At 47.6% G+C, this 23,954-nt stretch overlaps 1 protein-coding gene across 3 annotated transcripts in view; it reads right to left on the bottom strand.

Annotated features, from left to right (window-relative positions):
* Positions 1-13,906: 13,906 nt before the first annotated feature.
* The window catches only part of PARVG (parvin gamma), a 95,657-nt gene continuing 85,609 nt past the window's right edge, over positions 13,907-23,954 (bottom strand). For all 3 annotated transcript variants that reach the window (XM_068278185.1, XM_068278187.1, XM_068278186.1), the window contains 5 exons: positions 23,849-23,910; positions 23,111-23,179; positions 22,251-22,352; positions 17,861-17,933; positions 13,907-14,444 (listed from right to left, as the gene is read on the bottom strand). In XM_068278185.1, coding sequence (XP_068134286.1) covers positions 14,359-14,444; positions 17,861-17,933; positions 22,251-22,352; positions 23,111-23,179; positions 23,849-23,910 — 392 coding nt within the window. In that variant the 3' untranslated portion in view covers positions 13,907-14,358. The remainder of the gene's footprint in view (positions 14,445-17,860; positions 17,934-22,250; positions 22,353-23,110; positions 23,180-23,848; positions 23,911-23,954) is intronic.

Here is a 23,954-nt window from a genome sequence, read left to right as displayed (position 1 = left end):
GTTTCCCTATGGCTCAGTGGGCGATATTACAGTTTAACTGTGTGCTGACCAGGAAGCTGTTATGGGGTAATGGCCATTTTCAAAATGGAGGACGGAGAATTCCATTGATCACAGTGGACAAACAGGATGCAGGAGAGCAGAAAGAGATTGAGGAGTAGACTATACAGGAGGTAAGTATGACCTGTGTATGGTTATTTTGACTTTTTATTTTCAGGTCAGGTTCTCTTTAAAGAAAACCTGTAACAAAATTTTGAATCGAAATTTGCAATTACGCATTTTAATCTTAATGCGAAATTTTGGGGAAAATCGTAATTCATTTTCGTACATAATAGTAGTATTTCATAATTTCGCATATTTTCGTCAAATTTTGTGCCGACTTTGGTGGTGAATAGCAAAGACCCCATACATGCTATTGCTACCAAAATTAAGGAGTTAAGTGTGTACAAGTCAAAAAAAAATTCAAAAAGACCTTGTAGTTTTTGAGAAAATCAATTTTAAATATGCAAAAAAAATGGTTTTTAAACCATCATTTTTTTTAGTTTAAAAACCATATTTCTTTGCATTTTTAAAATCGATTTTCTCAAAAACTACAAGGTCTTTTTGGAATATTCTTTTTTTGACATGTACCCACTATTCTACTTAAAGCGGAACCAAACCAAACATTTTTTTTTAATTCAAAATATTTAGTTGCACCACTCTGACACATACAAAGATAAATAAACACTCCTGCAAGCCTATGAGCATTTCAGTGCATGCTTTTCCCCCTTCTCTTTTCATAACTAGGGTTATACAGGTGGCAGCCATTACTTCTGAGCGTAGGAGGTTTTAGCTTATGGGTGTGCTTGTCATAAGCTACCCTCCCTCACAGGGGCATCGTCTATGTGAAATCTCACACAAGCTGAGATCACCTCCCCTGTGACATCATCAGTAGCAGCCTGTGTTTTGTTTTTGTTTTTTATCTCCTCCACCAGTCTGCCGAATTCTGCCCTGGCAACATGAAAGGAAGGGGAGGGGTTCCTCCAATAAATGTAAAATATTTTATATTTGTCATGATCCTGCAGCTGAAAAAAGGCTGCTATTTAGTAATATAATTTAAAAAATAGATTTTATTTCTGAAATCTTGTATTTTTAATTTGGGTGCACTTGAACATATTTAGCAATTTTGGTGGAACTACCATGTATGGGGGCTTTGCTATTCACTGGCAAAATCGGCACGGAATTACGCAAAAATTACGTGAAATTGTAGGCGTAGGCGATATTACGAATCATTATATGAAATCAATTGAATTTACAAACCGTAATTACGTATAAACTTAAATGCGAAAATTTACAAAAATTTTGCGTAATCGTAATTAGCTCATTCCGATCATCACTGCCTCTCACCACCAGGGACCTCATCCCCACTGCCTCTGAACTGAATGTGCGTTGCAAAAAAAACAGAACTCCATTGTGCTGTAAACTCTTGGAATGCTTTTATGTCTCTCTGCTAGCAGAAAACATAGAAACTGAATGCAGAAGTCCTCTGTTATTGTCTCACACTGCCCCCTAGTGACAAGTGGCCATAAATACACATTACAACAGTACTAATTAGCAGCAAGGAAAGGTAACAAATAAGTAACAAAAAATGTGTTAAAGTAAATTGGTCTGGGGCACTTCCAAGCTTCTAAATAAATTAGCTGCTAAAGGGTTAAGTCAGGAATGGCTTACTCTGCAGAAGAGAATGTTCGGCGGACGGAACACATGCTGGTGTGTATGTTGGCTGCCTGTAGCCCGGCACAGCTTCTGCGCTGCCGGGGTCCAGGGTGTGGTGTACATCCCGTAGCAAGTGCTGTTCTGGCACAATATTGGCGGGCCTTTGAAAGCCGCGCACCCTAGGATGTAAAGCGAAGCGTTGGAGCGATCGTACAGACGTGGTCAGCCACAGGATGTTGGACGGCTCGCGATGGAATATTTGGCGCGCACACGGTGCAATTCTGCAGCTGCCAAACCAAACAAACGGTGTCCCCATTCACTTATTAAACCAGAGAACTGGTGAGAGGAAAGACAGAAAGATGATGTCTGCTGCAGCCAATCAGGGCCTTGGCTCAGTAACTGGGAGTAACTGACAACTCTATACCTGGGAGGGCCATTTTCCACTAAATGCAAATTGTGCCCGTTTAAGGCAAGGAGTTTCGACTCATCCTAATGAAATCAATAAGCTGCATCCGAAATTGGAAAAAAAAACGAGCATGGCACAGCTATAGCGATACAAATGCAAATGCTCATCAGCATGTGTACTGCATCTGTTTTGGAAATGGATGCAGCACCTCACTGCAAATGCCTTTAGGGGCGCAGCTAAGGTTTTGGTGGCCCCAAGCAGTCCATAATCCTCCCCCCCAAGGGAGCTGCAAAATATAAGCATGACCTCACCACTGAAGAAAAAAGTGGGCATGACCATGACATGACGTTGGTGGGACCAAATACTAGCAAAATATAGGTAGTCCTCAGTTTACAAACGAGAAAGGAACTGTATGTCCACACTTAACCCGAATCCATTCTCTGTTGTCCCCCACTGTGCCTCTTTTGTTCCCCTCTGTGTCACCTCAGTTTGTGCCTCTTGTGTCCCCCTCTGTGTCACTTCATGTCCCCAGGTACAGGTGCCCACAGTATAGGTAAGTGAGCTATAGGTGCCCCAGTATAGGTATCCAGGTACAGGTGGTGCCCCAGTATAGGTAGCGAGCTTAACAATAGGTTCCCCAGTATGGGTAGCCAGCTTAGCTATCGGTTCCCCAGTATAGATAGCCAGGTACAGGCGGTGCCCTCAGCATAGTTAGTGAGCTATAGGTGCTGCAGTATAGGTGTCCAGATACAGGTGGTGCCCCAGTATAGGTACTGAGCTATAGGTGCCCCAGTATAGATATCCAGGTACAGGTGATGCCCCAGTATAGGTAGCAAGCTTAGCTATAGGTTCCCCGGTATAGGTAGCCAAGTACAGGTGGTGCCCTCAGTATAGGTAGCGAGCTATAGGTGCTGCAGTATATAAGTAGCCAGGTACAGGTGGTGCCCCAATATAGGTAGCAAGCTATAGGTACTGCAGTGTATAGGTAGCCAGGTACAGGTGGTGCCCCAGTATAAGTAGTGAGCTATAGGTGCTGCAGTGTATAGGTAGCCAGGTACAGGTGGAGCCCCAGTATAAGTAGTGAGCTATAGGTGCTGCAGTGTATAGGTAGCCAGGTACAGGTGGTGCCCCAGTATAGGTAGTGAGCTATAGGTGCTGTAGTGTATAGGTAGCCAGGTACAGGTGGTGCCCCAGTATAGGTAGTGAGCTATAGGTGCTGCAGTGTATAGGGAGCCAGGTACAGGTGGTGCCCCAGTATAAGTAGTGAGCTATAGGTGCTGCAGTGTATAGGTAGCCAGGTACAGGTGGAGCCCCAGTATAAGTAGTGAGCTATAGGTGCTGCAGTGTATAGGGAGCCAGGTACAGGTGGTGCCCCAGTATAAGTAGTGAGCTATAGGTGCTGCAGTGTATAGGTAGCCAGGTACAGGTGGTGTCCCAGTATAAGTAGTGAGCTATAGGTGCTGCAGTGTATAGGTAGCCAGGTACAGGTGGTGCCCCAGTATAAGTAGTGAGCTATAGGTGCTGCAGTGTATAGGTAGCCAGGTACAGATGGTGCCCCGGTATAGGTATCTCAAGTAGAAGATAGAGATGGATAGATAGGTGCACAAGCATGCGGCTTACTTAAAGAGACACTTAAGCCAGAAAAAAAATTAGTTTTACTCACCTGGGGCTTCTACCAGCCCCGCGCGGAAAAAGCTACGCGTGGCCAGTCCTGACGGGCCTGTCGGCAAAAACGAAACTAGCTGGCAGCGGGGGACCAGAGGATTAGTGAATGGCTGCGAGGGCACAGGACTGCTGCAGGGGGCTGGTAGAAGCCCCAGGTAAGTAAAACTCATTTTTTTTCTGGCTTAAGGTTCACCTTAAGCAAACAACAACAAGAACATCATCATACAGAACGGCTCCAAATTGTGGCACAAAAAGTCCGCTCAATTTAGTCTGGTGATGGGAGTATGTGGAGGGAGTTCAGGGGGCTGACAGCAGAGGGGGAGAAAGAGTTTCTGTGTCCATAGGTCCTGGTGGAGATGGCCCGAAGCATCCCTCAGCCTCGCCAATGATCGTAATGTCCTGATTACGATTATGCAAAATTTCGCATAATTATCGAAATTACGATTACACCCATAATCAGAAATTCGTAATTTCGCAAAATTTCATGAAATTTCGAGTTTACGTGAAATTTCATAATTCTGATCATTTTAATTTCGCAAAATTTCATGAAATTTCGAGTTTACGTGAAATTTCATAATTCTGATCATTTTTCGTAATTACGATTGTTTCTATAACATGAGTGCACCTTGACAAAGAGCACCTGTCTTAGAAGTGGCTGCAGGTCGAGCCTCCTGATAGATTTAAAGCGACAGCACGTGCAAGGACCTTTGCATTATCAGTATTAAGTGATTCATTCATTAATGAGTGACTTTCCTGAGTTTAGTAATTACTTCAATTTGCAAATTTACTTTTAGAAATGAAATTACGTCCATTTTTGTAATTAGCTATTTGTTTCTATAGAAGACACAAAATTACAACATTTCTCATTAAAGGTGAATTTTCACTGAAACTCAAGAATTACGGGATGGAAACTACACTTACGGAATTCTGAATTATGGTTTCTATAGCAATTATGAAATGACAGATTTGCATCATAGTGGCAAAATCCACGTCTGTAATTACGGAAACGCGAAATTACGCAAATTTCAGCTCAACACAATCCACCCATACTTTCGTCAAGCGCAGAGTTAACATCCTAAATATCACGGGCTAGAAAAAAGCGCAAGTTAAGCCCTCGGAGATTCCTCTGGTCGGGGGAAAATCTAATGGCACAGATCGCAAAAACATAATCGCGTTCAGAAACTCCCTCCAGTCTTTATGGATCCGGAGGCGAGCGCCCCATGTGTTTTCCAAAACGATGTAATGTGATCTTTCTTAACGGGACTATAAAAGTCTCGAGTTTTAGGGCTGATTTTTCACGTTTTGAAGTAATATTAGATTTATGTTCCAGATGCTCTGGTGTCCATTATCAGCTTGCCAAAGAAAAGACTTCATCTTATTTTATATATGGCCAGGACTTGTAACCCCCCCCATCCGACAGTAATACTTTTGGGGAGCAGAGCTGCGGCAGAACTTGGAAAGCGCTTCTCTTCAGATGTGCTCTCTAGCAGACGGCTCGCGTGGTATATAGCTCCCGCTATAGACAACAAAGAAACCGATACTACATATGGTCGATAAAACACTCTCGCTTTTGGCCGCCTGACATGTTGGAAGCACGCACATACTGGGAAATCATAAAAATATGTGTTTGCCTTTCAGATTAAGAAATTTCACTAGCGTCTCTCAGAAATGGCAGCCACTGCCCCCGGAAGTTCTGCACTGAGAAGAAAGTTTGTGGCCAGTGTAGATATTGGGATGCTTCTTATGGAGTTCGGTGACAGATGAGTTCTGTTGGACTGTACCGGGTGACAGAACTGATTTATTATTTATTGTATTTATAAAGTGCTAACATATTACGCAGCGCTGGACATTAGTTTAGGTTACAGACAATATTTAGGGGTGACATACAGCAATACGACAATACAGGAATACAAGAAAGACCAGATCACACGGCACAGTATGAGTACAAGGTGATGCTTAGTCACTGGATGAAGCATGGAGATTAGGCAAGTTAGGTTCACTCAGATCCATAGCATGGTTTCACAGTAATGGAGGTGCATGATCAGGTAGGACACAAAAGGAGGAGGACCCTGCCCAAAGGCTTACAATCTAGAGGGAGAGGTAAGGACAGGACACGAAAGGTAGGGGACCAGAGTTCAGCTGTGGGTTTAGAGCACTTGTGAGGGGTAGTAGGCCAGAGTGAAAAGGTGAGTTTTGAGGGCTTTCTTGAAGATGTTGAAGGAGGGGGCTGTCCTAATGGGTGGAGGTAGGGAGTTCCATAGTGTTGGAGCAGCTCTTGAGAAGTCCTGGAGGCGTGCATGGGACTGGGTGATGCGGGGGGCGGTTAGGGGAAGTTCATTGGAAGAGCGGAGTGAGCGGCTAGGTGTGTACCTCTGAGTAAGATCGGAAATGTAGGTTGGACAGGTTTTGTGGACAGATATGTAGGTCAGACACAATATCTTGAATCTGATTCTGGACTGGATAGGAAGCCAGTGGAGGGATTCTAGGAGGGGATCTGCCGTGGTGGAGTGATGGGAGCAGTGGATAATTCTGGCTGCCGCATTCATGATGGACTGCAGTGGGCCTGTTCGGGTCATAGGGAGACCAGACAGCAGGGCATTGCAGTAGTCAAGGCGGGAAATTATGAGGGCATGGATGAGGAGTTTGGTAGTGGCAGAGGTCAAGAAAGGGCGAATCTTACAGATGTTACGAAGGTTGAAGTTGCAGGACTTTGTGAGGTTTTGGATGTGGGGAGTGAAGGAGAGTGCGGAGTCCAGGGTGACACCCAGACAGCGGGCTTGAGAGGTAGGGCGAATGGTAGTGTGGTTAACAGTGACATGCACATCTGGGAGGTTCATGGATGGCCGGGGTGGGAAGATCATAAATTCCGTTTTGTCTAGATTTAGTTTCAGGAACCTAGCGGACATCCAGGAGGAGACCTTGTCCATGGTAGTGGTGGATATGTCAGGGGTGTGGAGGTAGATCTGGTTATTATCTGCATACAGATGATAGTTAAAACCCATGGAGGAGATAACCTTGCCAATGGAGGATGTGTATAGGGTGAACATTTGGGGGCCAAGGACCGAACCTTGGGGGACTCCCACCGAGAGGTGGTTGGGGGTGGACGAGGACTCATTGAAGGCGGTCGTGAAGGAGCGGTTGGAGAGGTAGGATGAAAGCCAGGACAGGGCAAAATCGTGAATCCCCATGGACTGGAGGGACTGGAGGAGTAGGGGATGATCTACTGTATCAAAAGCTGCTGAAAGGTCAAGGAGGAGGAGAATGGATTATTTACCTTCAGCTTTAGCTAAGGCAAGGTCATTGACTACTTTGGTGAGAGCAGTTTCGGTTGAGTGGGCAGGCCAAAATCTAGATTGCAGTGGGTCTAGCAGTGAGTTGGCATTGAGGTACTGGGTCAGGCGTTTGTGAACCAGACGCTCAAGGAGTTTTGAGGCAAAAGGGAGGAGGGAGATAGGACGGTAGTTGGAGGGTAGCGAGGGGTCGAGGGAGGGTTTCTTAAACAGGGGTAGTACAGTGGCCTGCTTGAAGTCTGAGGGAAGGTGCCTGTGGATAGGGAGAGGTTGAACAGGGTAGTGAGGACTGGGGCCAATTCCGTGAAGTGAGGCTGGAGTAAATCAGAAGGGATGGGGTCAAGGGGGGGAAGAAGGGGTATGGGAAGTCTGCAGTAGGTGGTGGTACTTCCTTGGTGGTAGTAGGAGTGATGGATGTCAGGGGAGGATAGGGTGGAGGAGGAGCTGGTTGGGATTGGGTGGGAGGTAAAGATTGGATATTTCCTGGCGGATGGAGACAATTTTGTTGGTGAAGTGGGTGGCAAAATCTGCGGCAGAGAGGGAGGAAACGGAGGGTGGGGGGGGTGGGTTTAAGCAGGGAGTTGAAAGTGGCAAAAAGATGCCGGGGGTTGGAAGCTTGTGCTCCAATGAGCTTGGTAAAGTATTCCTGCTTCGCATGAGCAAGGGCAGTGTGGAACTGCAGCAGGTTGATCTTGTACTGTAGGAAATCCTGGTCAAGTCTAGTTTTCCTCCATTTCCGTTCAGTGGCGCATGTTTTCCTCTGGAGGTTGCGAATATGGGTAGTGCGCCAGGGCTGGGGGTTAGGGGGTCGGTTGCTGCGAAATATTGATGGAGCAGCTTTCTCTAGGGCTGATGAGAGAGTTTGGCGATACTGAGCTGCAGCAAGATTAGGACAGGTTAGGGTGGGGAGAGTGGAGGAGAGGGCATGGAGGGGGTCAGCAAGGACACTAGGGTTGAGCTTGCGTAGGTCTCGCTGCCATCGACCAGGTGGGTGGGCGGGTAGTTTGGAGGTGCCTTCCGTGAGGAGGTTGAAGGTGAGAAGGTGATGGTCTGAGGGTGGAAAGGGTGCTATGTCAAGGTGTGCAATGGTGGTGGATTTAGTGAATATAAGGTCGAGAGTGTGACCTGCAGTGTGAGTGGGGGTGTTGGTGTGTTGTACTAGTCCAAGTGAGTTGGCAATGGTGAGTAGCCGGGTCACAGCGGAGTTCTGGGCTTCATCGATGGGAATATTGAAATCCCCAAGGATGATGGTGGGGAGGTCAGAGGAGATGATGTGAGGGAGCCAGGAGGCAAGGTCATCGAGAAATTGTGGGGTGGAGCCGGGTATAAAACCGCAACAATGGCAGGGAGGGGGTGGTAGAGGCGGATGGTGTGGGCGGATGGCACATTATGTAGCAACATGTGGAGGGTCAGGGAAGACAGGAACGCATGGAGCCAGGAACTAATGGAGGAGCATGCCAGCCTCGACAGGTGAGTGGCTACACTGACGAATATTTTGCAGGGGCCTGGGGTACCACAATAAAGTTGGGGAAACTGGGGGGGGGGAGGTGGCAGCCAGCTTGGGGGCCATAAGGGTTGGTGAGAGAATTTGGCAGCAAAAAAAGGGCCTCCTAATGCTATGTTAGGGTGTGGTGGCCTGTCGGGGGGGGGGGGTGGTAATTTTGCCCAGGGGGCGGGTGCACAGGGGTAGAGTAGCAACCAACCCCCTCCAGATATCCCTCACCTATTTTCTCCCCTACGAGGCCCCTGTAGAGTGTTGGCGGCTGAACACTGTCCATCAGTGTACTCCCTCCTGTGTCCTGTCTCCATACCCGCTTGTCACAAACCCCCTAGTGGCTGGACTGCTCAATGCCTTCCAATCTGTTTTCAGCCCACAGACCGTTCAATTTTGTGGATGCATCCAATGCGCTGAAACTGCTGGAATTGAGCAAACAGACAGGCCAAGAGGGTAGGGCAAGCAACACAAACACTTTAATACACAACACTCAGGCACAAGGTTGCCACCACCCCTAACCCGCTCTGACTAACCTACAAAAAAAATTCTTACACCCTAGTCTGATACAATAGAATACTTCAGGTAGCGAATCTTAGGAAAGCTGGGGTTCTTTCTGTGATGCTCAAATCAGGCGTGTAGACATAAAAATGACCTTAAAGTGAACCAGAGACGAAGCATTGGCGGAGCGTAACCGTAACCCCAAAGCAGCAAATATAGCCAACTATGACCATTAAATAATAAATGCAGCAACAGTTACCCTGGACACCACAAAATAAACGCAATGTGGGCAACATTTCAGCAGAAAACAAATGCAATTTAGGCAACATGTCAGCAGAAAACAAACGCAATTTAGGCAACCTTTCAGCAGAAAACAAACGCAATTTGGGCAACATTTGAGTAGAAAACATACGCAATTTGGGCAACATTTCAGCAGAAAACAAACGCAATTTGGGCAACATTTCAGCAGAAAACAAATGCAATTTAGGCAACATGTCAGCAGAAAACAAACGCAATTTAGGCAACCTTTCAGCAGAAAACAAACGCAATTTGGGCAACATTTGAGTAGAAAACATACGCAATTTGGGCAACATTTCAGCAGAAAACTAACAATTTGGGCAACATTTCACCAGAAAACAAACGCAATTGGGCAACATTTTAGCAGAAAATAATGCAATGTGGGCAACATTTCAGCAGAAAACCAACGCAATGTGGGCAACATTTCAGCAGAAAACCAACGCAATGTGGGCAACATTTCAGCAGAAAATAACACAATGTGGGCAACATTTCAGCAGAAAATAACACAATGTGGGCAACATTTCACTTGCAAAAAAGGAATTTACTCACCTGACAGAAGTCTCCTCTGGCCGGCCGGCCTCTGGCGCTCAGCTCCCCGGACGATCTTCCTCCTGCAGTTTCCCGCGTTGAATTGAATAGCAGGACTATGGGAAGATGGCGCCCTAAACTCTGTACTGGAGACACAAATAGTCTCCAGTGAGTACAGGGCTTCGGACGCCATCTTCCCGTAGCCCTGCTCTGCCTGCCAGAATACTATGCAGGCTGGAGCGGGGCTGCGGGCTATGAACTGGCGCGGCGTCTATTAGACGCCGCGGCCAGTTCATGCAATCGTATGGTGACCAGAGTCTCGAGGCCGGGCCGTCCTGCTGCTAAAAGCGGGACATTTCCCGGGACCTCATGCAGCCTGGGACAGGGGACCCTGAATCCGGGACCTGTCCCGGGTAAAGTGGGACGTATGGTCACTGTTCTTAAAGGGAACCTAAACTGAGAAGGATATAGACTTTTCCTTTTAAAACAATACCTGTTGCCTGACTCTCCTGCTGATCCGGTGTCTCTAAGACTTTTAACCACAGCCCCTGAACAAGCATGCAGATCGGGTGCTCGGCCTGAAGTCAGACTGGATTAGCTGCATGCTTGTTTCATGTGTGTGATTCAGCAACTACTGCAGCCAAAGAGATCAGCAGGACTGCCAGGCAACTTGTATTGTTTAACCTCCTGAGCGTTACGCCGCCCAGGAGGTTTTCCAGTTACAGTTCCCCTGAAGATTGTAAAAGATTTATTGCCCCCACAAGCTGTGGCTAGCACTAGGCTAGCTAGCATAAGCAGCCGTCACCCTCCGATCAGCGCCGCTCCCCCGATTATATATTACCCAGCCTGGATCCAGCGATCAGTGCAGCCTCCCCGCACAGCTCCGGTCATCACTATGGGGAGGATCACACGACGTCATGCGCAGACCCGATCCTCCCCAAAGAGAGACTGGAGCTGTGCGGAAAGGCTGCGCCGATCGCTGGAGCCGGAGAGGGGGGGGCTTAAGTGGCTGTATTAAGTGGCTGGATCGGGGGATTGGCGGCGATCGGAGGCTGCCGGGCACTTGTACTAGCTAGCCTAGTGCTAGCTACAGCTTGTGGGGGCGTTACGTCTTTTAGAATCTTTGTGGGGGAAATGTAATTCAAGGAAGCGGTATGCCCGAGACAGTGTCGGGCATACCGCTAAGGAGGTTAAAAGGAAACATCCATATCCCTCTCAGTTAAGGTTCCCTTTAACATTCTGCAAATGCAATTAGTGCCTCAACAATAGTACACAACTCCCTGCACTTTTATAACATTAAAAATAAGTAAATAAATATACACACATATATATATATCAGTGCAATACTAGTGCCAGTAACCAGCATGGGTGTATTACAGCACACTGCAGGCCTTGCAGTCTAGTGAATGAGCCCCTCACGTGTGACCCTGAGGGGGTGACATTACAGAGTCTCATTAAGGTCACCAACTAAACAAACAGAATAAATAATAAGAGACTTCTGTTTTGTCAGACTGAATCTGCACGTAATGAGAAGCAGATGGGGACAGATCCCTGGCTGGCACTTATAGACTTCTACATACAAATGTCAGAGCTCTATATTTAGGCACGCCGGACGGTCTCTCGGCAGCGATTCATGAACCGTGAATATGAAGCTGATTGCTCCACGCAGCGCGCAGACTGAGAGCTTTCTTGTAGATTATCTGCTGCATTACCCAGCGATGAGCAGTGCAGTCTGTGCTGTCAGGCCCTGGCAGAGTGTGCGTCAGTCTGACGCCGGGGAAACGGAGCCTCGCTGGAGCGATCATCAGCAGGACTTATCCAGGGCCGGATTTCTGGAATGGCCACAAAAGCCCGGGCCTTGGGCGGCTGCAGCCCAAGGGGGCACCAGAACATAAAAGAGGGGTTCTAGATCTGAAAGAGGAGGCTGAGAATGGGGAGCAATGCATGAAAAGTGGAAACTGATGCCCAAGGGGGCTGCACATGGAATGGGAGGGGCTGCTGTACATGGATGGCTGCTACACATGGAAGAGGGGGCTGCAAATGGAATGGGAGGGGGCTGCTGTACATAGATGTTACACATGGAAGAGGGGGCTGCACATGGAATGGGAGGCGCTGCTGTACATGGATGTTACACATGGAAGAGGGGGCTGCAAATGGAATGGGAGAGGGGCTGCTGTACATGGATGTTACACATGGAAGAGGGGGCTGCACATGGAATGGGAAGGAAGCTGCTGTACATGAATGTTACACATGGAAGAGGAGGCTGTACATGGAATGGGAGGGGCTGCTATACATGGATGTTACACATGGAAGAGGGGGCTGCACATGGAATGGGAGGGGCCGCTGTACATGGATGTTACACATGGAAGAGGGCGCTGCACATGGAATGGGAGGGGGCTGCTGTACATGGAATGGGAGGGGGCTGCTGTACATGGATGATACACATGGAAGAGGGGGCTGCACATGGAATGGGAGGTGCTGCTGTACATGGATGTTACACATGGAAGAGGGGGCTGCAAATGGAATGGGAGAGGGGCTGCTGTACATGGATGTTACACATGGAAGAGGGGGCTGCACATGGAATGGGAGGGAAGCTGCTGTACATGGATGTTACACATGGAAGAGGGGGCTGCACATGGAATGGGAGGGGCTGCTGTACATGGATGATACACATGGAAGAGGGCGCTGCACATGGAATGGGAGGAACTGCTGTACATGGATGATAGACATGGAAGAGGGGGCTGCACATGGAATGGGAGGGGCTGCTGTACATGGATGCAGTTCCTATATGCATATATTGCTGTATGTAGCCCCACCCTTCCAGTGACGCTTAGCCTAGGCTGTTAAGCTATGCTGAATTCTTCTCCCAGAGGATTCTGGTAGACCAGGTATATTTTGTCATTTCTTTCGGAACTCTCGGGAAAACAAAACGTTCCGTTGAGCGGCACAGGACTAATGTGATAAATTACTGAATGTAAATCAGACAGAGGAAAAATTTCACAATGGGCAAACACTGACTAAATATTTCATAATTGAATATTGTAAAAAAAATAAAAAAAATGTACTTTTTGGGGCATTCAAGTATTGTGTAAGGGCACCTGCCCTAGGGCAAAGGCCATAGTACAGAATATACTGAAACACAGAGCCGGGACAAGGTCCTCCAGTACCCAAGGCTGAGACACCAAAGTGCGCCCCTCCATTCCTCCCACCCCAGCCGTCACACACTGATTGCTATTAGACTAAGAGATACCCCAGGGCTCCCCAGGGTTCCTTCAAACCCAATAGGGGAATGATAGCTGAGTGAGTTGTGCGCCCCTTCCTACACTGCGCCCTGAGGCTAGAGCCTCTCTCGCCTCTGCCTCACCCTGCCGCTGTATAAGTAAAACAGAGGATGAGCAGGCGACATTTCCTTGCACATGTGCAGAACAGAGCCGTCTGTCTTCAGGAGCACTCCAGTTCCCGAAGCCTCCCGTGGTGGCAGATTTAAACAGGGGTGACCGCGCTGGAAGGAGGGGGCCGTGAGAGGGACAGAAATACTCTATTAGATCTAGAGCTCCCCGCCTCCATAGGTAAGTATTGGACTTTTTATTTTAATTTCACTTTACATGTGCTTTTAAGAGAAACCGTAACCAAGAATCGAACGTCATCCCAATCGGTAGCCCCCTTTCCTAAGAGAAATCTATTCCTTTTCTCAAAGAGATCATCAGGGGGCTCTGTATGGCTGATATTGTGGTGAAACCCCTCCCACAGTGTGATGTCAGGACCATGGTTCTGACATCACACTGTGGGAGCCTCGTTGCATTGTGGGAAATAACATCTGTTTAGAGTTGTTTCCAACTGCCAAAAAAGCAAGCAACTTCTCCTTCCACTGACATCACCTGCCAGCAGTAAAAATGTCACCATGTGATAAATGTCAGAATGTAAATCAGGAATTTAAAAGATTTTATAATCGGCAAACACTGACTAAATCATTTATACATAATTATTGTAATAATGAAGCACTTTTTTATTACATTATTTTCACTGGAGTTCCTCTTTAATATAAAAGACCTTTATTTATTTGTTCACTTGGCTGGTGGAAATGTACAGAACATGAGGGCCGCCGCGTTCTATCACGGCACGGTTACAGTAAAAATAGATTTATGTTCCGGGTAACGCAGAGCTCTGAGAGATCTCTGGCTGAGCAGCTGTTATTTCCTTTAACAACAAAATGTATTTTTCGATCTACGGTCTCCTTTCTGCCGCAACGCAGCGCTGAGCGACAAACCTACAGATCATTCTCAATACCTATAAAATCCACTGTAGGTCTCTTAAACGCAATGAACTCTACCCCCTCCATATGTTTTATTGCATGATACGAAATACAGATGTGTAACAGATAAATAGAGAGATGTACACTACAGTATGTATTTATAATAAAATTGTGACATTGATTCTCCACTCGGTTTCTGTCCTGGTGAGACGGCTTCATCCCAATTCTCATTTTTTCATGATGGTTTCGGGGAGTTTTTGTGCTTCAGGAAGAGGGTGTATAAGACTCGAAGGGTGATTTTTAAATCCTGGTTTACGATCTCTGGAGAGGAGTCCGAGCATGGCCATGGAGAGACAAATAAAATAGTCATTATGCAAAAGATTTGAAGTGAGCACCCGACAATTTACTCTGCTTAATTCAATGTTTTCACATGACGTGGTGCAGCTCGGCACAATAGCCCACACTCACCCTCAGCCACTCCATTCCTCCTCAAGCCGCGCACATCCTGACAAAGCTCGCAAGTGGGAGGGTGCAACGCAGCGGTGGGCGGGTTCAAGTCCCATGGCCTAGAGCGCTCCGCTCAGCAACAACGCTATGCCGGCATAGTTTGGCCTCAGTGCGTGTTCCCCGCTATGGCGCTCATTAGCAGAGCAGGTCGAGCAAACGCCTGAAGGCACTCTACTGTCTACAACAACAACTAATGACTCAAGTGTACATTTTTTCAAGGGTTGTGGAATGGCATCCATTGAGCATAAGGACTACTTTCGGTAAGATTACATGTGAAAGTTTTGCCCGAGCTTGAAAGCTGAAGAAGAGGAAGTCTCTCCATATTCTCCCAATGCACGCACGATTCTCTCCCCCTCTCTGAAGATAAGGCAACTTATGGTACCGGTACCAGAGGGGGGCTATTGAGTGTGTGGTGCGTGGTGAGTGATTGGGATGACAGTATGCTCTTGTTAGGCCTCTTTTAAGTGATTTTAATTGGTTGGTTGGTCTGTCCTTTGGATATAGTGTCCCATTAAAGCTGTTTTTGTATTTTTCTACACCTATGAGCTTTCTCATTATTCAGTTATATATAGTTACTCCATTCCTCTTCAGTCAGGACAGCAGTGCCACCCCCTCCCTTTTGCTGTGCAAGTTAAATGAAACACTGCTGCTCTCCTGCCTCCCCCCTCCTCACTCACTCACTGTCAGACTCCTCACACGGCACAACAAGCTGAATTTTCCCAATGATGACCTCTGTCACCTCTTCACCTCACTTTCCTCCTAGTTTGACTGCATGCTGTTAGTGTAAACACACAGTACATACATGCTGCCCCTGTAATCTCTGCGCTTGATGCAAATGTTTCACCTTGCTTCATGAGAGAACCAGCCCTGCACGGTGTCTGCAGACTGGGACTGTCACAACTTATCTTCTGAAAACTGATGAGCTTGGATTTCACATAATTGTATTTTTGCATTAAAAATTTGCATCGTAAAGTGACATTTCTGGCAAATTCATAATTCATTTCAATCGCACTATAATTCGGTTCCATAATTTGGTGACAATAGCATGTGTGGGGGCTTTGACTTAATTAGATTTCTCATGGGAAAGGGGGTATCAGCTACTGATTGGGATGAAGTTCAATTCTTGGTCACGGTTTCTCTTTAAGTCTAGAAAAAAAAATGAGTTTTACTCACCTGGGGCTTCTACCAGCCCCCTGCAGCCGTCCTGTGCCCTCGCAGACCCTCCTGTCCCCCACAGCCAGTGTCATTTTCGGCCGATAGGCTTACTGCGCAGGCCTGGCCACGCGTCGGCTTCTACGCGCTCCCGTCTGCAATAGTGCCCTGCGCAGGGCGCTCTTGTGGAAAGGAACTCATAGAAGGCTTCGGCAGGGGACAGGAGTGACTGCGAGGGCACAGGACAGCTCCAGGGGGCTGGTAGAAGGCCCAGCTGAGTAAAACTGATTTTTTTTTTTCTAGACTTAAAGAGAAACCGTGACCAAGAATTGTACTTCATCCCAATCAGTAGCTGATACCCCCTTTTACATGAGAAATCTATTCCTTTTCTCAAACGGATCATCAGGGGGCGCTGTATGGCTAATCTTGTGGTGAAACCCCTCCCACAAATGATGTCAGCGCCTCACAGCACTGAGTTCTGACATCACACTGTGGGAGCCTTGTTGCATTGTGGGGAATAACAGCTGTTTACAGCGGTTTCCAACTGCCAAAAAAAGCAAGCAGCATTTCCTTCTACTGACATCACCTGCCAGCAGTAAAAACGTCTCCATGTGATAAAGGTCAGAATGTAAATCAGGGAGAGGAAAGATTTTACAATGGGCAAACACTGACTAAATCATTTATACATAATTATTGTAAAAATGAAGAAGTTTTTTAATACATTATTTTCACTGGAGTTCCTCTTTAAAGTGAACCTCCAGACTAAAAATCTACTCAGCAGAACTGAAAAGGCTTGGTGTTTCTTTAACAGTTTCACAGCATCAGAACTTTGTTTTTCTTACCAAAGCATCATTTTTTGCTGTATTTTTATCTAAGCTCCACCCATCAAAGAAAAAAGGCCCGGGCTTTTTTCCCTGATGCTGTGCAGAGCATGATGGAATTTGCTATGTTGTTATTCACGTTGCTTAGCAACTGGGAGGGGTGATCAGGACACAAGACAGTTGGAACGGTGTATCATACTCCCTGTCACCTCATTACAACCAAAAAGATGGCTGCCATCATGAAATCAAACATTTGCCTGTTCTTTTAAAACAGGGTGGGTAAGAGATTATATTACCTATCTATTTTAAATAACATAACTAATGTAACTTAATGACAGTATGTTTGTTTAGGCTGAAGTTCCTCTTTAAGTGCCTCTTTAACCTCTAAAGTTGCAGTATTGATGCAAGGATATTCAGGCGAACTATAGGCTAATAATTCAGGGTTGATGCAAATTTGAGAGGGTAGGCTATAAAAACGGAGAAGTAATCATACCTCAGAACTGTCCCTTTTGCAGAGGGACAGTCCCTCTTTGGGAGCCATATCCCTCTGTCCCTCTCTCTCATTTGTCCCTCTTTCAGGACACTAAGGCTGCTTTAACAGTGGGACGTTACAGGCGCACGTTAGAGCAGCCTGTAACGCACCCCACCGCACAGCAATGAAAAATCAATGGGCTGTTTACAGCGCCCACGTTGCGTTACACAGTAACGCTGCACGTTCGTTTGAAGTGCAGCATACTGTGCGTTCTAGCGGCTTAAGCCACGTTAGACTGTTTGCACATGCTCAGTATGGGTGATTTTTTTAGTTTATGGGCGGAGAGGAGGCGGGGAGAGTCCACTGCGTAGCCAGGCACATAGCTACTTATTATTCACTGCACTTGCAGTATTTACTTCCTAGAGCGGCCGCTGATTGGCTGGCGGGACCACGTGATGCGGAGAGCTCCGCTCACGTGGTCTCCGCAGCTTATCCGACAGAAAAGGCGCACCAAGAGCTGCTTTTAACGCGACTCTTGGTAGCGTCCAGCTCCACCACCACCAGGCGTTGCGTTAGGGGCACGTTATGTGACCTATAACGTCCCCTAAACGCAACGTCCTGGTGAGAAAGCAGCCTTATACTGATCTGTGTAAATATATGGATTTTATCTACTGCAAAATGTGCTGTTATAAGGAAGAAATATAAGAGTTATACTAATAGGGCCTTACAAAAAGGACCAAGACACTAAGAATACATAGAGAAGTCTGTTCTATAGCAACACTCACCTGAAGGATCCATTGGCTGCTGTAACATCCCTGCTTCCATCAGGAGGTCAAGGGCCAAGGTCACATTGTGCAGCTGTTATGGAGAAACACAAAGATTTCTGAAAGCTGGAAGGACTTTAACCTTCTCCAATGATACTAGTGACCCTTATTCCATTCCCTTTTTCTCCTAGGAGATCATTTTTCAACTCTTGTTTAAAAGGACACCCGAGGTGAAAATAAACTGATGAAATAAACAATTGCATCTTTCCTCTTTCTCCTAAAAATGACTTTTAAGATATTCCACAGTTTTACTTTATGTTTAAATCTACTTGTAACTGTTTTAGTTTTTGCTCAATGACACATTCATTGAAGTATGCCAGAGCTAAAATGTATGAACTACTGATCCTTTTTATCTCTTTCCTGCTCTCAGAAGCCATTTTCTGCTAGGAAAGTGTTTTATAGTTGGAATTTCTTATCAGTGAGGGTCACACTGCAGTCACTTCCTATCTGAGTCAGGACTGAGTCAGCCACTTACATACCTGATATGTAACTCTGTCAGGCAGAGAAAGAAAAACAGGAACACAACATAGGTATTTGTGTCACCAGCCACACGCAAAGTCCTGCTTCCTCTCTGACTACAGCGGCGCCTCATGTAACCCGGCAGCACATAACAGGTCACATGAGGCACAGCTGTAGCCATGGATACAGGATCGCTGGATGGGTGGATGGAGATCCCATCGCTGCAACGCTGAGAGCAGATGAGTGAAGTGGCGCATCTAGGGAGGTGGAAACGGGGAGTGTGAGGAGGGGGACATTTGTGGAGGGGATCCCCCTGTAATTGTTCCCACCCTGAAGCATGTGATTCATGTTGCTTCATGGAAGAACCACCCCTGATTGTAGTCTAGGGCCAATTTAGGGGGAAGCCAATTAATTTAACTGTATGTTTTTGGGATGTGGGGGAAACCGGAGTGCCCAGAGGAAACCCACCCAGACACAGGGAGAACATACAAACTCCAGGCAGAGAGTGCCCTATCTGGGATTCAAATTGTGCACCAAGCCCAGCAAGGCGAGAGTGCTAACCACTACACCACCATGCTGCCTTGACAAATCTGCCCCAATGTGCAAACTGGGGGGAAGGGGGGATTTCCCTGTTCAATATTAGATACAAGAGGAAGTGTCATCCCTTCGCAACAACCCTTCCGCTGTTAGGGTAATGAGTGGATCTGGAAGGATGTCAGCAGGATATAAAAAAAAATAATTTTAATTTTAATAAAGTTTTTGCAACTTTTTTTTTCTTTTTGAAAAGTTTGAAAGTGGCCGTAATGACAGAGAGTAGAGGAATTTGTATGGAGGGAATTCTCGTGGAGTTCATCTATAATTTCAGCACTGATAATTCTCCACTCGGCCCGGCCTCCCTAATCACTATAATCACCGACTAGCATCACTAGCAGCCAGATTGCTCCATTCCATCAAGGAACGTCAAGGGTTCCGACAGAGAGCGGGGCGAGTTCCGCCCACCCCCAGCCTGATTACACGGTTTTCCGCCGCCAAGAGACAGGCTGACAACTTGATTGGAGGTTTGAGTTGCTCGATCAGCGCTGACAGACGGGGACACTGACGAGGACGCGGATAACGCACAAGTGTTTTGATTTGAGTGACAGAATAAATAGGATGTTGGCTCGGCAGACGCTCGCTGTCAGGAGAATCACAGCGCCCCGATCTGAGCTCATAAATCTTGTATCGTTCAGGTGGAAATCTGTAATTTATGTAAAGGAGTCGCTGACGTGGCGCAGAGCTGAACTTGGATGGAAATTACGGCGGTGACACCGGTGTGACAAGTTCTCTGTCAAGTGACTGCACTGTGGTGACGAGAATGTCAGTTCTACTGTGAGACGCGAGGGTGGGTCACTGACTGACTGATTGATTAACTGACTGATGGACTGATTTCAGTTTTATTGAAAAGCTTATTTCATGCATATACACAGAAACTTGTCCTCAGTGCTTTAGAGAGGAGCACCCTAGACGCCAACATCGCTAACACAAAGAACTTAAAACGAAAACCTACATAAGGAGGATACAGTCACACTCCCAGTCATATTCTCACCACACCTCCAGTCACACTCCCACCACACCTCCATTCACCACACCCCCACCACACCTCCATATACCACACCTCCAGTTACACTCCCACACTCCTCTAGTCACTCCCCACCAGACCTCTATTCATCACACCTCCAGTCACCACACCTCCACCACGTCTATCACTCCCCCACCACACCTCCATTCACCACATGCCCACCACATCTATCACTCCCCCACCACACCTCCAGTCACTACACCTCCACCACGTCTATCACTCACTCACCACACCTCCATTCATCACATCCCCACCACGTCTATCACTCCCCCACCATACCTCCATTCACCACAACCCCACCACGTCTATCACTCCCCCACCACACCTCCAGTCACCACACCTCCATTCATCACACCCCCACCACACCTCCAACTCATCTATCACTCCCTCACCACACCTCCATTCATCACACCCCCACCACGTCTATCACTCCCCCACAACACCTCCACCACATCTATCACTCCCCCACCACACCTCCATTCACCTCACCCCCACCACGTCTATCACTTCCACCACACCTCCATTCACCACACCCCCACCACACCTCCAGTCACTCCCCCACCATACCTCCAGTCACCACACCTCCACCACATCTATCACTTCCCCACCACACCTCCAGTCATCACACCTCCACCACGTCTATCACTCCCCCTGGTCCCCCACCACACCTCCATTCACCACAACCCCACCACACCTCCAGTCACCACACCTCCACCACGTCTATCAGTCCCCCACCACACCTCCAGTCACCACACCTCCACCACGTCTATCACTCCCCCAGCACACCTCCAGTCACCTCACCACGTCTATCACTCCCCCACCACACCTCCAGTCATCACACCTCCACCACGTCTATCACTCCCCCACCACACCTCCATTCACCTCACCCCCACCACGTCTATCACTTCCACCACACCTCCATTCACCACACCCCCACCACACCTCCAGTCACTCCCCCACCATACCTCCAGTCACCACACCTCCACCACATCTATCACTTCCCCACCACATCTATCACTTCCCCACCACACCTCCAGTCACCACACCTCCATTCATCACACCCCCACCACACCTCCAACTCATCTATCACTCCCTCACCACACCTCCATTCACCACAACCCCACCACGTCTATCACTCCCCCACCACACCTCCATTCACCTCACCCCCACCACGTCTATCACTTCCACCACACCTCCATTCACCACACCCCCACCACACCTCCAGTCACTCCCCCACCATACCTCCAGTCACCACACCTCCACCACATCTATCACTTCCCCACCACACCTCCAGTCATCACACCTCCACCACGTCTATCACTCCCCCTGGTCCCCCACCACACCTCCATTCACCACACCCCCACCACGTCTATCACTCCCCCCACCACACCTCCATTCACCACAACCCCACCACACCTCCAGTCACCACACCTCCACCACGTCTATCACTCCCCCACCACACCTCCAGTCACCACACCTCCACCACGTCTATCACTCCCCCAGCACACCTCCAGTCACCTCACCACGTCTATCACTCCCCCACCACACCTCCAGTCATCACACCTCCACCACGTCTATCACTCCCCCACCACACCTCCATTCACCACAACCCCACCACGTCTATCACTCCCCCACCACACCTCCATTCACCACACCTCCACCACATCTATTACTCCCCCACCACACCTCCATTCACCACACCCCCACCACGTCTATCACCCCCCACCACACCTCCAGTCACACTCCTACCACACCTCCACCACGTCTATCATTCCCCCACCACACCTCCAGTCAACACACCTCCACCACGTCTATCACTCCCCCACCACACCTCCATTCACCACACCTCCACCACGTCTATCACTCCCCCACCAAACCTCCAGTCACCACACCCCCACCACATCTATCACTCCCCCACCACACCTCCAGTCACACTCCCACCACACCTCCATTCACCACACCCCCACCACATCTATCACTTGCCCACCACAACTCCACCACGTCTATCACTCCCCCACCACACCTCCAGTTACCACACCTCTAGTCACACCCCACCACACTTCCAGCCACACCCCACCACAACTCCAGTCATACCCTCATCACGCCTTCAGTTATACCCTTACCATACAAAAATTGCATCAATTATAAAGGTGATAAGTGGCTACAACTTAAAAACACACACACCTCCAGGACATCAATGAAACCATGCCAAGTTCTAATCATGGAAGATTTCATTTGTTCCCGGAGGGGATATTTACCAAAAACACAACTCACCCTGTCTTCCATGGACTGCGGACACAAGAAGAATGTAGACAATGGGATAAAATACCCTTCCACTTGTCCAATCAGCAGCAGCAAGATCACCCCATCAGCAAACTAAGGATGAAATAAAGACAAGTATGAGCTTGAGGAGGACCCTTCACATCCCTACCAAAATACTAACCGTTCCACTATGAACCAGAAGGCCATCCCACAGAGGATGTTGGGAGGAGCTGAAGCAGACGATCATCGCACAGAGGATGATGGGAGGAGCAGAAGCAGACAGCCATCGCACAGAGGATGATGGGAAGAACTGAAGCAGAGTACCATTATGGAGGATGATGGGAGGAGCTGGATGATGGGAGGAACTGAAGCAGACCACCATCACACAGAGGATTATGGGAGGAGCTGACGCAAACCGCCATCAAACAGAGGATGATGGGAGGAGCTGAAGAAGACCGCATCACAGAGGATGCTGGGAGGAACTGAAGCAGAGTACAATTGCAGAGGATGATGGGAGGAGCTGAAGCAGACCGCCATCCCACAGAGGATGATGGGAGGAGCTGACGCAGACGACCATCACACAGAGGATGATAGGAGGAACTGAAGTAGAGTACGATGGCGAAGGATGATAGGAGGAGCTGAATGGGAGGCGCTGAAGCAGACCGCCATCACACACAGGATGATGGGAGGAGCTGAAGCAGACCGCCATCACACACAGGATGATGGGAGGAGCTGAAGCAGACCCTCATCACACAGAGGATTATGAGCTGAAGCAGAGCACCATTCCAGAGGATAATGGGAGGAGCTGAATAATGGGAGGAGCTGAAGCAGGCCGCCATCACACAGAAGATGATGGGAGTAGAGAATGTTACCTGGGATTCCAGATCGGTTACCGTCAGGCTCAGGTTTACCAGCTGTTTGTTCACAAAGTTCAGTATCGCCTGAAACAGAGAGAAGACTCCACTGACCATGAATAGGATAATATATAACACATTTTATTTAGGACTGAGCACAGAGCTTTACTGAGAACATTTTACCACTCGTATTATCCATCATTGCCCTCAATGCAGCAGAGATTTCGCTGCTGGCCACAGATCTACAAGGACCCAACTCTCCTTCCCAAGAGACTCAACCGAATAATCACAAATACCTTCTGTTTTAAGAAGGCACATTTCTGCTTTATACAGCATTTTAGTAAGAGGGCTTTTTGGTCCTTTGTATCCCCTTACACACTAAGAGTTCTGGTTCCCCATGAGCTTGCTGGGTAATCTGTAACTCTGGGTGTTTCATGTCCTACCAAATAGAGCCACATTAATCCATACCATGCACTGGTGAGGACCAACCAATCCAAAACGGTCTATATGCATGCTGGATTATTGTGGTTCTATACAATTAACAAGCTGACACTTCATTGCATTCCAGTAGATGGAGGTGTGGTTAGCTATCAGTGACAACAAAGGGTTGATTTGCATATTCAGCAGTGATGCATTGTGGGAGAAATCATATGCTCACTCCAATTTGAATAATTGCATATACATTCTGTTTTAAGAAGGTACAATTCTGCTTTACAACAGATAACATTGATACAGTCCACGTATTTCGCTTATTACCTGTTTAACATCATTAATCTTATCTGGACTTAGTTGGAAAAGTTGATCAAACACGTCCTTTTCTGCAACAAAGGATAAAAACGTTTTTGAAAATGTTAAGTCATTT

This window comes from Hyperolius riggenbachi, chromosome 3 (genome assembly GCF_040937935.1).
Source record: "Hyperolius riggenbachi isolate aHypRig1 chromosome 3, aHypRig1.pri, whole genome shotgun sequence".
Lineage (NCBI taxonomy): Eukaryota > Metazoa > Chordata > Amphibia > Anura > Hyperoliidae > Hyperolius > Hyperolius riggenbachi.
This window is presented reverse-complemented; position numbering and strand designations above follow the sequence as displayed.